At 46.4% G+C, this 15,417-nt stretch overlaps 1 protein-coding gene across 8 annotated transcripts in view; it reads right to left on the bottom strand.

Annotated features, from left to right (window-relative positions):
* Positions 1-15,417, bottom strand: part of Scn8a (sodium voltage-gated channel alpha subunit 8) — a 173,442-nt gene that overhangs the window by 64,896 nt on the left and 93,129 nt on the right. For all 8 annotated transcript variants that reach the window (XM_087556058.1, XM_087556060.1, XM_087556063.1 and 5 more), the window contains 5 exon segments: positions 14,417-14,638; positions 13,453-13,516; positions 12,372-12,513; positions 11,132-11,338; positions 9,283-9,576 (listed from right to left, as the gene is read on the bottom strand). In XM_087556058.1, the coding sequence (XP_087412184.1) occupies positions 9,283-9,576; positions 11,132-11,338; positions 12,372-12,513; positions 13,453-13,516; positions 14,417-14,638 (929 nt within the window).

The raw sequence follows: 15,417 nt of genomic DNA, 5'->3' as shown, positions 1-15,417 counted from the left end.
AGCGAACTTGCTAGTGGATGTGCTGCCTGGCTAGAAGCAGCCCCTTTCCTGAATGCTGAGGGTCTTGGAAAGGGGGTTATTAATGATTCTCAGGACACTGTGTGCTACTCTTACTCTAAGGCAGCTCCAACTAACACAACAGAAAAAAGGGGACAAGCAAAACATATTGCATTGTCACCAGTGTGGATATTTTAAAGCAAAAGGATTTTTATCATAGTTCCTGCTCTAAATACATTGTATCAGAGGCTCACGGTACCTGCTCTAAATACATTGTATCAGAGTCTTAAGACTGCAGATGTAGTGTCATTAGTTCAAGGGAGTCTGAAACCTGATCCAGTCCACAAAGGTAGTTTTCTATATCAAAGGAAAAGTGGCCAAATTAGACTTGTTTTCACTTGAAAAAGTATGACCTCGCCTTTTGTTTTTAATATATATGTCCCACTCATAATAATTCCAGTCCTGAATTGACAACATTCCAGAATATTTGATTATAACCATTTGTCTCTCAGTAGATGCACATGAGGGAAATGTAGCGCAGTTAAGGTTCCTGTTTTAAAGAAAACTGTGGACGCCAATGCTCTCAATTGTCCTTTCATATGACATCCTTAGGGCAAGAGCCACATAAGATGACCTGGGATGGGGTGGGGGTGGGTGGGCCCCAGGGCTTGATCTCAGCCACAGCTCTGTGTAGGGCGCTGGTTCCTAAGTCTTCTGGTGCTGAGAGGGAGACAAAGCCCAGTGTGAGCTAACTTCTATAAGAGGAAGGCGCTAGTCTTTGAGGGAACTTTTACAATTCAAAGCTCTAGCAGGAGTTTTTGCTTCAGAGTTTAGATCTACTTTTCTGCTAAAATGACTACTGTGTCAATACAGCACACATATTCTAAGTGTTAACGGAAAACTGCAATAAGCTTTTGATGATGACTCTAGAAGGGCTGCTGTGTTCAGGATTTTGTCCTTGACTCTGTCCAGAATTGCATTTCTGATTCCATGTTCAAAGTGTTCCTAGGTCCCTTCTCTTTCTGTAATGCCCAAAGCCTCTCTCCCTGGATGGGTTATACTCTCTTTGAAGAATTCTAACTCATTGTACTTCACCTGTATCTTCCACTTGCTGCCTGGTCCTTTCCTGACTTGGCTCTAAAACCCACAAACTTCTGGGACATATCTGAGTTTAATCACTGGGGGCCACATCAAGAAAATCATAATCAGGACTGGGAGCACTGATAACAGTGCTTGCTGGGATTCTACTTGGGCCTGGGTTCTACCCCCAGTACCACAAAAGAAAATAAAGGAAGTAAAAAATAAGAGAAATTCATGAACCATAGGTTATTTCCACCTATGTGAAGGTAAAGCCATTGTGAAATGCTTGTTGCACGCTATGCACAGGCCTTGTTCAGCAACAAATGTTAAGGGAGGACCCAGCACCCTTCATTACTATACTAGCACATCCTGGCAATGAGAGTGGATGACACTCTGGTGAGATTACAGAATGCTGATGGTATCCTGCTTGTGACTGAGAGCTGGCATTACAAGGGTACACACATGGCCAGCTCTAGACTTCCTTCTCCCAAGTTGCGGATGGGTACGGAGGATCGGTGCCTCTGTGCTTTACTTTTCTTGTCTTTCATGTGTGCTTGGCTATCCTCCTTGGATTCCTGAGCTTGTTCTACTCAATAGGGGCAATGAGTGCAGCTTTTGCAGATCAAAGCTAGCACAAAGCTTACAGTGAGACAGACACACACCAGGAAATTGTATGGCAATTAACATTGTCATAACACCAAAGAATATGATAATTTCTAGAAATTCATGGTTGTTACATTTTACAATAGTTATCAGCTCACGAACAATCAAACGAAATAGTAACTAGTCCTTCACCACAGACAGTCCGGCTGCCTGAAAGATGGTGTCTTTTTTTTTTTTTAAGATTTATTTATTTATTATATAGAGGGCATCAGATCCCATTACAGATGGTTGTGAGCCACCATGTGGTTGCTGGGATTTGAACTCAGGACCTCTGGAAGAGCAGTCAGTGCTCTTAACCACTGAGCCATCTCTCCAGCCCAAGATGGTGTCTTAAGATATAAAACAAAGGCTGGGCATGGTGTCATCCCAGAACTCAGGAAGCTGAGACAGGAGGATCACACAAGCTTGTGACCAGACTAGGCTGTGACACTGACCTACAACTATATAACAGCTACTAAACAAAAGGACAAAGAGGCAGCATCTCAGTGAGAGGAGTTTGCATCTCCATGATGTGCAGGACCACACTGAGGTCGTGGCTCTAGGAGGTCAAAGCAGGGGAGGCAGGCCTGAGGCAGCCCAAGACTGGAGAGTTTGAATAATTTGCAGTATAGGTGAGCTACAGAGGTAGTACTGAATTGCAGGTACTCAGCCCTGGAGTGGTTTGGGGAAGGGAAATACTAGCTGTACAAAAAGGAAGTAGCTAGGGATGGTAGCTCTGGGTTGGTTAAGTCACACAGGCGAGGAGCACTCAAAGGCAACTATGGGGGTGGCCATAAGAGAAATCTAGTGAACGGTTCTGGCACAAAACATCCGAGGGCCTCAGTAGGGAGACAAATGGACAGAGCAAAACAGGGGCCGCTTTGTAGCCCCCACCACCATCTTTAATAATTTATACACCGGGAGGTGCAGTCAAGCCTCTTCAAGGATTGCTGGGTGTTTTAGTTAACTTCACTGTTGCTCATCAAGTGTGCTCCAGGCAGCCACAGGTCTTTCCTTCTCCGTGGCTGCCATATTACTCCTTTCCCACTGTCTAAATTCTCTTCCTTCCTGTTGTTCAGAGTCTTCCTGCTGACTTCCCCAACCCTTGGACAGCATCAAGCATCTCTTTCCAGGTATGACATCCTTTTTAGAGTTGTTGAATCTCCTTGGATCATCTACAAGGCCCTTAAGGGCTTAACAACCATTCTTATCTCCTTATATTTCTTGGGCTGCTTTCTATATAGTAGATATAACTAGCTTAAATGGTTTATACTCTGATTGTACACTGCAGACTGCCCGTGCTTGCATGAAATGGGTCCCTATTCCCCCTTGACTGGATCGTGTTCCTCTGACACTGCCTTGTGCATCAATCACCCCCTAAAGAAAGACACTCTATTTACTTGATGATAAGCTTTAATTTAATTAATAAAATATCTATTGTGTCTCAGGGCTACGGCTCTATTCACTCCTGATACCCAGTCAGGTTCATGAAATGAGGAAGTCTTGCTTCTTATTTTAAAAATTGTTCTGGTCAATCAATTGAGTGCTTCTGGCACTTTTCAGATGGTCACATCATAGCCACTTAAGAAATATGACCTTCTATAGGATTTTCTTGGAAGAATAGCTCGCAAGTGTTCTGGACCTAAGGTACCTTACATTCTCCACACATAACTCTGTAGACATCCACAAGCAAGTGACCACTGTTTGAAATATGATAGATCGATCGATAGATAGATAGATAGATAGATAGATAGCTGAAAGATAGCTGATAGATAATAGGTGATTGATAGATGATAGAAGATTGATAGGTAGATAGATGTTAGATGATAAATAGATGTTAGACAGATAATGGATGATGGATAGATAGTAGATTATTGATAGATGATAGATGATTGGTAGCTAGGTAGATAGATTATAGATGATAGAAGATAGATACATAGATGATAGGTAGATGATTGATAAATACATAGATGATAGATGATAGATATATAGATGATAGATAGATAATAGGTAGATGATAGATAGATAGGTAGACGTTTTTAAATGGTCTATTCCATTCCCCTTCACAGTTTTCTTTCCAATAGTGATTCTTTTTTTTTTTTTTTTTTTTTGGTTCTTTTTTTCGGAGCTGGGGACCGAACCCAGGGCCTTGCGCTTCCTAGGCAAGCGCTCTGCCACTGAGCCAAATCCCCAGCCCCCCAATAGTGATTCTTAAAATGTGATCTGAGGACTCCTAGTGATCTAACTAACCACTCTGCCTCCCAGCCGGGTCAAAACCGTTTGGGGATAATACAGAGATGATAACTTTTAAATTATTCTTATTTTCTCACAAGCCTCTGGGGGAAGCTGTGGGCTGACAGCTTTGCTATATTTGGAGACTTTTAAGGCTTTCCAGCATTTGGAAGCTCTGTATAGCCCAGGGAGCCAAAGGTTGGCAAGGAATAATGTGCGCTACCATAATGCATGGTTTAAGAGCTGTTGGAACAAAACAGCAAAGGAGTTTAGCATATCTGCACGGGGAAGTTTAAAATACATACATAAATAAGTATGTTTAAATTTTCTTAAATAAAGTTTATAATAAGGTAGACTAAAATACTTAAAGAAAAAGGCTGCGTGGGGCCCTCCGTCACTTTTACATTTACTTGTGTGTGTGTGTGTGTGTGTGTGTGTGTGTGTGTGTGCGTGCGCGTGTGTGTGCATGTGTGTGGTGCGTATACAACTTGTGGGAATCCGTTCACGTCGGTTCTAGGAACTGAACTCATGTGGTCAGGCTTGGCAGCAGATCCTTTACCTACTGAGTCCTCTCATTGACCTCTTGATAATTTTTAAAAATATAAAGATGTTCAAAGACCATAAAGATTTGAGAACTTCTATAACAGAATACACTCTACAAAACAAAAGCAAAGCGTCAGGGTAACAGTTATGGAAGTGTTGTGAGAAAGTAGGGAACAAGGGTGTAGGGCATGTCAGATGACAACAAGCCTGGCGTGGTGGTGAACGCCTTTAACCCCAGCACTCGGGAGGGAGAGGCAGGCGGATCTCTGTGAGTTTGAGGCCAGCCTGGTCTACAGAGTGAGTTCCAGGACCGCCAGGGCTGCAAGGTGAAACCCTGTCTTGAAAGACAAACAATGAGAATGGAGAAGAAATGGACGTATACCTGAACTGTGCTGTGGAAAACTGAAAATCCCGGCGGCATGTCTGTGCACCAAAGGGGAAGGACAGCTGGGAACACAGTCAGAGGAGCGGTGAGAGCGTCCAGGCAAAGAACAGTGCTGGTGTGAGGCATCTAAGTCTAAACCAGTCTTGGCACTCAGTCACCCATGGATACTAGCAATCTACAACTTGACTTTTTCAAAAGGAGAAATCAGAGGAAGGGAAGTTTCATGCATAGCAGGGCATCTCAGAACCCAGTTTTGTTCTCTAAGTGAAGGAGCGGTCACTGTGACTCTGGTTAAGCCTATGGATACTCAGAGATCAGCCAATAGCCAAGCCTAGGAGCGGTGTCGTTTCCATTACGGAGCACAGTGACGCTCTCAAGACAAGGACAGGGCTACAACAAAGCTGCAGTCAGAGTCCCCAAGAGAGCGGGACCAGGAGAAAGAGGGTGTGAAGGCGACACACGGGGTGGCTTCAGGCTATGATGCATCCTAGAGGGAGGGAAATCAGGTTTCTACAAGTCCTTCGTTCATTAGATAATGGCGTCTGAATGACAGTATGAAAGCGGAGGTTACGACTTGAATAGAAGAGAGGATATGAACATAAATAAATGCATAGACAGAAGGCACATAAACAAACACATAGAGGGCACATAAACAAACGCACAGATAGAAAGCACACACAGTAAAAAGCAACAAGGAGACTTGTACGAAGTGATGGGAAAATGGAGTGGAGATTTCTGCTTGGGGAGTTGTACTGGCTGGTCTGTGTGTCAACTTGACACAAGCTGTGGTTATCACGGAGAAAGGAGCCTCCCTTGAGGAAATGCCTCCATGAGACCCAGCTGTAAGGCATTTTCTCAACTAGTGATCAAGGGAGGAGGGCCCAGCCCAACCCTAGGCTGCTGGTCTTGGGTTCTATAAGAGAGCAAGCTGAGCAAGCCAGGGGAAGCAAGCCAGTAAGTAACATCCCTCCATGGCCTCTCCATCGGCTCCTGCTTCCTGACCTGCTTGAGTTCCAGTCCTAACTTCCTTTGGTGATGAACAGCAGTGTGGAAGTGTGAGCTGAATAAACCCTTTCCTCCCTAACTTGCTTCTTGGTCATGGTGTTTGTGCAGGAATAGAAACCCTGACTAAGACAAATTGATACCAGAAGTGGAGTGTTCTTGTGACAACCTGACCATGTTTTGGGGAGGACTGTGGAAGGACTTTGGAGATTTGAACTAGAAGAGCTATTGGGATGTTAAGAGCTTCTGTGGAAGCTTGGAAGATAATGTTGAAAACAGTGCAGAAGATGGAGGCCTGGCTTGAGAAATTTCAGAGGGAAGATTAAAGACTTATCAGGGCTGTTGCTATTTGATTGTGAAGATATTGTGGTTTTGGTCAGCTGGGGCTGAAGAATCAGCTGTGATTAACAAGATACCAGAACTGCAAATCAAAACCTTTGTATTACTGGGACTATTGATGCTGGTCAGCTGGGGCTAAGAAATTGGTGTTAAGAAGAAACCAGCCCACTGAGGTGAAATCGTATGGAAAGTTTTCTCTGAGAGCCCACTGAGGCTGTGTTCCAGAGGTAGACAAGGTTGTACCTTGTGCTGTGTGTGGCTGGACTTGGTAATGTGTAAGAGTCACTGAGGTGGTACTAGTTTTGAAGGAATGAAGGAGGCATGAAGAGCAGCTGAGGCTGGGCACTGTGAGAGGCCATGGAAGGCCATTGGTGAAGGTGCAGCCTCAGTTGCAACTGATGGCCCAGGACTGAAGGGGTCATGCAAAGGAGTTGAGACTTGGTACCATTTAGAGAGCCTGTGACAGGCTATTGGTGAAGCCTAGTTGCAGTAGAAGACAGCAGTGTTTTGGAGATGCCAGTAGCATGAGATGAGCACCAAGAGCAGCAGCAGCAGCAGTAGAGTACAGGCATCTGGAGCCTAGAAGACAACGTGTGTGCTACAAAGGGCAGAGCTGGAGAAGTGACCCAAGCCCTTGGAGGAGTCTAGGAGATCGTGGATCGATCCCAGACATTGGACGGTTAGAGTTTGACTTTCTTTTGTTTTGTTTTGTTTTTTTAAATATTTGGTTCATATATTTTTTTTAAAGATTTATTCATTTATTTTATATAAGTACACTGTAGCTATCTTCAGATACACCAGAAGAGGGCATCAGATCTCTTTACAGATGGTTGTGAGCCACCATGTGGTTGCTGGGAATTGAACTCATGACCTCTGGAAGAGCAGTCGGTGCTCTTAACCGCTGAGCCATCTCTCCAGCCCTTGACTTTCTTTTGATTGTGACTGTGCCCTGGTATTTTTCCTTCTTGAAGGAAGAAAGTATTTTAGTGGAGCCCCTAGTTAAGAGACTTTGAATTTTAAAAGATATTGGATATTTTAAAGGGATTGAATTTTTAATATGTAAAGACTGTGGGACTCTTAAACTTATTTAGATCTTGGGGATGAATAACAAAGTAAGTGTTGAAGTTTAATAGCAATGTGTTGACAAGGGGTTAATTGTACTGGCTGGTTTTGTGTGTCAACTTGACACGAGCTGAAGTTATCACAGAGAAAGGAGCCTCAGTTGAGGAAATGCCTCCATGAGACCCAGCTGTAAGGCATTTTCTCAACTAGTGATCAAGGGAAGGGGGGAAGACCCAGCCAGCCATTGTGGGTGGTGCCATCTCTGGGCTGCTGGTCTTGGGTTCTATAAGAGAGCGAGCTGAGCAAGCCAGGGGAAGTAAGCCAGTGAGTAACATGCCTCCCATGGCCTCTGCATCAGCTCCTGCTTCCTGACCTGCTTGAGTTCCAGTCCTGACTTCCTTTGGTGATGAACAGCAGTGTGGAAGTGTAAGCTGAATAAACCCTTCCCTCCCCAACTTGCTTCTTGGTCATGATGTTTGTGCAGGAATAGAAACCCTGACTAAGACAGGAATGAAGGACCAGGAGGCAGCTCTTCACAACAAGATGTGAAGAGTGGCTGTGATGTGGACATTTACAGATGGGACAATTCCACACACGGCAGAGACCAACAGTCACATATGTGAAGCATCTGGTGGTTCGTTCTGGATTAAGGGCTGGGTGCCTGATGGGGTCCAATGACTGAGACTGAAGAACGGATTGTATGCATGCTGGTGTAGGCCACACTGCGGACTCCATGATAAAGAGCCAGGACTGTATTAGCAGACAGAATTACCCTCATTAGGGAAATTCTCTCATTCTTTTTAAACTATTCTCAACTGTCAATATTTTCTTTAATGTCCAACCCAAGCTCTCATTTCCCTTGATAAGATTTTACATTTCCCATGAGGTGGAAAGATGAAGGTGGTCAGGGAGCATCTTCCTGTCCACCTTTGCCCGTTTTCCTGAGGTTTCAAGGAATAAGGGATAAGGTGCCCTTTCTTGCTAACGACTACGCCTATTTCTGCGTTGTCCAAGACTCTGGCCATCGCTGTCCTGTTGCTCGCCGCTCTGAAACCTGGCATTGCTGTCTTTTGTCTGTGAGCATTATAAAAATACTGACTTCGTCCAGACTCTTCTCTCCGTTAACGATCTCTTTATATTGAAATTGTACTATTTAAGTGTATGTGTGTTTTGCCTGTGCTTGTCTGTGTGCTGTGTGCATGCCTGGTGCCCCCGGAGGGCAGAAGGCAGTATTGGATCCGTTGGAACTGGAGTTGGGTTCTGGGCCACCATGCAGGAGCTGGGGATCAAACCTGGGTCCTGATCCCGGACCTATCTCTGCACGTCCATGCATTCTTTTCTTTGGAGGCAGGGTTTCTCTCTGTAGCTCTGGCTGATTTGGGACTTTCTCTGCAGATCAGGCAAACCTCAACTTCAGAGATCCGCCTGTCTCTGCCTCCCGAGTGGCTAGGGTTAAGAGCATCCCATTCCCGCTTGGAGCACGTGTTGTTTTCTTGACACAGGGTCTTGCTTTGCAGGTTGGCCTTGAACTCGGGATCCTCTTGCCTTAGCCACTGGAGTGCTGGGATTACCAGCTCGTGCTATCAGATCAAGCTCTCACACATGCTCAGATAAGACATCCTAAAGACTTTCACAACAGCTATTAGCAACAATCACACACAATTCTTATAGGGCAGTTTGGCCACGAGGAGGAGGAGGTGTCCCTTCTGGTGTTTTGACCTACGGCTTGTTAGTGTGATGTAGTCACAAGTGTGAAGACTGTCAGACAGGAGAGTAAACAGCCCTGGGCTTGCCCGTGACCAGGAGTAAGGGCAGGGTTAAAGAAGAATGTTCGCAAATTGATGGTGAGATGTCTATGGATGGGGCTGGATGGGAGGGTAGGTGGAGGGGGTTGGGGGGAGGGAAACAGGTGCTGGGGAGGAGTCTGGGAGCTGCAAGGCCAAGCAGGATGAAGAAAGCAGGATTCTTTTGGTTTATCTGAGACAGTGCAAAGACTTTACCTGATTCATGATGGAAAACTTCCTCCCTATCCTGTTGTCTGGCAGCCGGAAGGCCTTCCTTCTCATACCGTCTTCCGACTCTGACTTAAACACCTTCTCCGGGTCCCCTTTCTCCTCGCCTTCAGAGAGCTCCTTCTGCTTCCTCTTCTTCCGTCGGTTCCGCCGCTCCTTCGCGCTCTTGGAACTGAGTTTAGACAGTTCAGAAGAGCTCCTCGGAGAGCCTACCCCATCTTCCCCTTCTTCTTCAATGGCGTCTTCCGAGACAGTGCCCGCTGAGGTGGCCATTGCAGCAGCCTAGGAAAGAGACCACAGCAAAGGCACGGTCAGAAGCAGAATCCGGGGCCACACAGTCAGTCACTGACAGACAGGGACATGGGGGAGCCCACCCTACTGGAGGAGCCTGAGGTCAGCACTGGCTGTTCCCACTCTCTGTGAAGTTGCATCCCGGTGCTCAGACCAAAACGACCAGCGTACCTCGTGGTGAGGATGCTGGGGATTTACTCTGAGTATCCCAGATGAGGGCCTGGCTGCTTCCTACCAAAGGATTTCTTAGTGAGCAACGATGGAAAAGAATGCTTGGAAACTATATTACACATTACCCGGCAAACACTGCAGTGTGTGTGTGTGTGTGTGTGTGTGTGTGTGTGTGTGTGTGTGCGTGCGTGACTCAGATAACTCATATATATGAGGCATATATATGAGTAGGAGGCTAAATATTAACAGTAATAGAACCACAATTGTTTCTAAATTTTATTTTTTGCCAATATCTTCATTTTAAGTGTTTCAAAACTATTATGCATGTCTATGCATGGGGGGTGCATATGTGTGTGTGTACAGATATCAAAGGGACAACTTTCATGAAGCCAGTTTTTGCATTCTGGGGATCAAACTCGGGTCACCAGGCTTTTGTGGCAAGCTTTTTTCCCCCCACTGAGCCATCTCACTGTGTCTCCCACCTCCTTTGTGTGTGTGTGTGTATTGTGAGAATATGTGTGTCTGTGTGTATCTGTATGTGCATTTCTGTGTGTGTGTTTTGTGCACATGTGTGCATGTATGTGTGCTTGTGTGTATGTGAGAGTGTGTGTGCATGTATGTGTTTATTTGTGCGTTTGTGTGAGTATATGTATGTGCATGTAAGTGTATGTGTGAGTATATGTGTGTGTGTGCATTTGTACGTGTATGTGTGAATATGTGTACATGTGTGTGTGTGTGTGTGTGCACATGTATGTGTGCGTGTATGCTCTTATGGACAAGTGTATGTATTTGAACCCAGAGGTCAACCCAGGATTTGACCCACCTTGGTTGTTTTTTTGTTTTTGTTTTTTTTGAGGTGAGCCTCTCACTAGCCTGGAACTCACCAAGTATGCTAGGCTGGCAGGCCAGGGACCCCTGGGACCCACTCATCCCCACCACTTCAGGGAGCTGCCATGTCTGGCTTTTTGTGTGGGTTCTAGGGATAAACTCGGGTCCTCATGCTTCTGTGGCAAGTGCTTTACTGACTATGTTCTCTCCCCAGTCCCCTGCATTTTGTTTTAATATTCTCTGGCTGTAGTGAACCTATCAAGTATATCCCAATGTTCTAATCAAAAAATAGGTAGGTGTGGAGTACCGTCCAGCCGTAGATGAACAAAGCCCTGTGTTCAGTCTCCAACACTGAATCAACAAACAAATCAGACCGTGCTGCACCAGAAACTGCTACTGCCCCCTTCCAGTCACCACTGGAGTCGAGCGCTGAGCTAAGAAAGTCAGGAAAAGAGCGCTTGCACAGGCAATGGTTGGGACTTAGCCTCCAGGACCCGGAAGAAGGCGGCTTGCGCGTGCGCAGTGCACAGGACTGCCGCTCCCTCACCTGTGCCTCCTCCTGCTGCTTCTTGAGTTGCTCCAGCATTGCCTTGAACTCGGCCTCTTTTTGCTCTGCCTCCTCCAGTGTTGCCTGGTTCTGTTCCTCATAAGCCATGGCCACCACAGCCAAGATCAAGTTCACCAGATAGAAAGAACCCACGAAGATGACCAAGACAAAGAAGATCATGTACGTTTTCCCAGCGGCTCGTAAGGTCTGAAAGATGAAGGCCAAGTTCTCAGCGTGTCGCCAGCTGAGGAGGTCAGAGTTTCCTTTGCATGGTGCCTTGCACCCACCCCGTATCCCAGTGGTCAAATCTCTTCCTAATGCTTAACTCTTGCTTCCGTTGTGAGAGGGAAATGCCTCCTGGATTTTGCTTTCATAGAAAGATATTCTGTTTCTGTCTGTCTATCTTAGAAAAGGTCTTACAGTGTAGCCCTGGCTGGTATGGGACTTGCTGTGTGAATCAAACTGGTTTTAAACTCCCAGTGATCCTCCTGCCTCCGGCTCCTGAGTGCCAGGATCACAGACCCGCAGCACAGGCCTAGCTCATCCTGATGCTTTCAATCAGCCAGCACTTAGTGGAATTTACTGTCTGTTATGCTCAACTGTAAGGGCTGACTTGGGGATTGGAAACAGAAGCTTCTCTTGAAGAGGCTCCTTTTTGCAAGGGGAGATTTATTTTTTTTTAATCTTCTAACTAGCATCACCAGCCAGAGAAAAAAACAATGGCTCGTCTGGATTTCTAAGATTAGCAATCGACACCGATTTTCCTCATTATGACTTGTGGATTACAGGACAGTGAAGTCATTATAGGACGGGGACTGCATACCTGAACAAGCCCAGATGCAGTATAGCTCTAAAAATATTAAGTCACACTTCAGGGTCCCAGGGATAGAGTTCCCCCTCGTTTTAATACCCAGGAAGATGCCCTGCACAAATGAGTGTTTGCTGCTGCTTAAACAAATGTCCTGATACCAGAAGTCCAGAAGATCCAGAAGACGATGCAGTCAGGGTGCGGAGAGCAACCTGACCTGAGAGGAAGCGGGTGCTCTGAGGGGGTCAGGATGTGAGCTTCCACAGCTGACCATGATTAAACAGCCAAGAAACCAGGCTAAGAGCTGTCTGAATTCATCATCCCAAGGGCTCCCACCTAACGTCTTCACTGTGGGTGTGTCACACAGACAGTCCCCAGCTCCTCATAACCCCGTGAGGACAATATCACTAAAGAAAGAGAGGCCGTACTTACCAGCTGGTATAAGTTCTCCCAATAGTCCTGGGTCATAAGGCGGAATAATGCCAAGAAGGCCCAGCTGAAGGTGTCAAAGCTGGTGTAACCGTAGTTGGGGTTCCTTCCTGCTTTCATGCACTGGAATCCCTCTGGGCATTGCCTGAAGAAGGAAAGGGGCCCCCAAGGGGAACGGAACGCAGCTCAGCACGAGAGGACTCACCTCGTAACTTCAAGGCCCTAGATTTTTTTCCTTTCGAAACAGACACACAAATGCATACGTCCACATGTGTGAATGTACACACATACACACACCCGCACGCAAATGCATACATGTTCACATAAACACACACACATACACAGGCCTGGGGAGGAAGTTCAGCGTTTTTTTTCAAAATAACCCCACCCGGCCATGACCTTGGAGACAACAGATTACACAAACCCATCTATCCCATGCCCTTGAGAGAAACAGTTATATAATTTCTCCTGCCTTTGGACTCCTGTGATGTCTCTTTTAATGTAGTCAGTATTATCTGTTTCAATATAGAATTTAACTCGCATTCTAGCTGTCAGGATGATAATAAAACAGCAGATACTAAGGGACCAATGGACATCTGCACCTTACCTATGTTTAATAAATACTACATGCACATTACCTAACCAGCCCCTCACAGGAACCCTGTGACTAAGAGACTGAGGAAGACCTAAATGGGTTGGGCAGAAGCCGCAGGACCAGGACTGTAACCTTGGCCTCAATCCCTTCTCGTGCGCGCTGCGTCAAAGCTAGTGCACTGTGGGTCATCCTTGGAGTTAACCTCTCATCGAGGCAGAGCCCTTGCTCCATTTGCATTAACGGTGTCATCGGAGGACGGGAGGGTGTGAGAGAGCCAGTAAGCTACTTGTGCTTCAGAGAACCCCTGGTCTTTTTTGCACCTGTGATTTTAGTTTGAGATTGCTGGCACACTCACTTTCCAATGAAATCTCAACTTTGGAGGGTCAAATATGAAACGGTACGTGAGCGTGAAGAAAGGGGACCCTTGCCTATTTAGATTCAGCTGGTACTTGGTGCGCTAAGAACATCAGGAGTCGGTGTGCTACTCACCCAGCGTCAGAACTGTTCCCGCAGAGCAAGGGTTCTAGCATGCCAGGAACCATGTAAAAGTTTGCTAGAAAAGTGGGAAGAAGCAGGAAGTGAATAGGCAGATTCCAGTGAATGAGAGAATACGGTTACGTGCGCCCCGGCATGCCAGCAGAAGCCGCTATTGATTTTAGCTCATATAAACCCTTCCCAGCAGCAGGAAGCTGAGGAGAATCCCTCCCATTAATGATCTCCTGTACGCAGCTAGAACTAAGAACTTAACCCTGAAGCCCTTGAGGTGACACCACACCCACCTGCACTTGACTCCTCAGCTCCGCATGCCACCTTCTGCTGCTGAATCAGGGGGTCTTAGGCAGCGGTTCTCACACCTTCCTGACGCTGCGACACCTCGTGTTGTGGGAACCCTCTAGAATTATTTCGTTCCTACTTCATAACTGTAATTTTGCTACTGTTATGAATCGTGAGGTAAATGTCTGATATGTAGGATATCTGAGTTGTGACCCCGCCCCCCGAGGGGTGGTGACCCTCAGGCTGAAAGACACTGGTCTAAAGTAAGTTTCCGAGATCGTCATCCCTGTACACAATTTGCCCTTTTATCCTTGTAACATTTTTATCAAGATGTCCTAAAACTCCTCACCAGTCATTGGTTCCCATGCCCTACTTTAAATCAGAAGGCACTGTCCCCGAGACCTCCTATGCAATACTTCCTTGTGGCTACTTAATTGATTTTATTTCTCTCGAGTGACTAGTGGTTTCACATACGCCTCAGAATAAGATAAAACAAGACAAAGTAATGACAGAGGACATGAGAGCTCCCATGCGGTTCTGCCCTGGAGTCACGGGGATGGCTTCCCAGGCTCCATCTGCTGTGCTGTGCCTCTGGGCCCGACCACTCTTGCTAGCTCTACAGGGGGTCTGACAGGAACCTTGGGTGAAGCTTTCCTCTTGCTGAGGAGGGGACACCTACTTTTATTGTTGATATACTCCTCCCAGTCAAAGCCTCTGGTGCCGTTCTCCAGGTAGCTCTCGTTGAAGTTTATGGGCCACACGACACACTTGTTTCGAAGGTTCCCCATGAAGAGCTGCAGGCCAATCAGGGCGAAAACACTCAGGCAGAACACTGTCAGGATCATCACGTCCGACAGCTTCTTCACGGACTGGATTAGGGCGCCCACGATTGTCTTCAGGCCTGGAGAGACAGAGCCCCCAGAGCTAGAGTCACCCCAAGGTCCTCCCTACTTTTCCCTGGCCTCCCTCTCTTAGTCCTAGCTTCTACTCTCGCCAGACGACCCCACTCGAAATATGGCCACTGCCTCTTTACACACAGAGTAACAGCGAGTAGGCAGGATTATTGCTTTCCAGAAGTATCCAATTTCTAACCCAACAATCCTCCTTTACAAAGAATCTTAAAATGCTGCACCTCCTACCATGTGGCTCCTCCTTCGCTCTCCCGGGGGCGGGGCCTCACAGCTGCTGGTGCCTCCACCTAGAGCTCCATTCCTTCCCTTACCCTCCCCACATAGCTCCTGCTTCCCCTTCTCCTCCTCCTTTCTGGGGAAGCCCTCCCTGCCTCCCAGCTCTCCCGCTATGGCTATGGCTTCAGCAGAGCCTTCTAACTCCCTTGTAGCATTTGTCATGGCTGTGATTCATTTTTTGTCCGTCTTGTCTGCACGCGTAATGACTGGCTCACAGTAAATACTTGAGTGAACGGAAAACGATCAGGGATTAAGGAGGCCTGCAAGCTGGAGAGGGACTCACTGGATAGTTTATTAAGCCAATAAGAAACAAGGACTTCTGAAGAGCTCTGGAAACACCAGATGTTTTGAAAAGATCGTTATCGATACAATATTTACAGTTTGCATCCCTGCCTGCTATACTGACCTTCCTTGTCTTCTAGATTAAAAACAAAATGCCTGCAACTCATTTTCATGTGTGGTTTTATTTTATTTTGTGGTTGGTGCTGGGAAT

Source organism: Rattus norvegicus, chromosome 7 (assembly GCF_021556685.1).
Source record: "Rattus norvegicus strain SHRSP/BbbUtx chromosome 7, alternate assembly SHRSP_T2T, whole genome shotgun sequence".
Lineage (NCBI taxonomy): Eukaryota > Metazoa > Chordata > Mammalia > Rodentia > Muridae > Rattus > Rattus norvegicus.
Note: the sequence above shows the minus strand (reverse complement) of the source record. Positions and strands in the feature narration are given on the sequence as shown.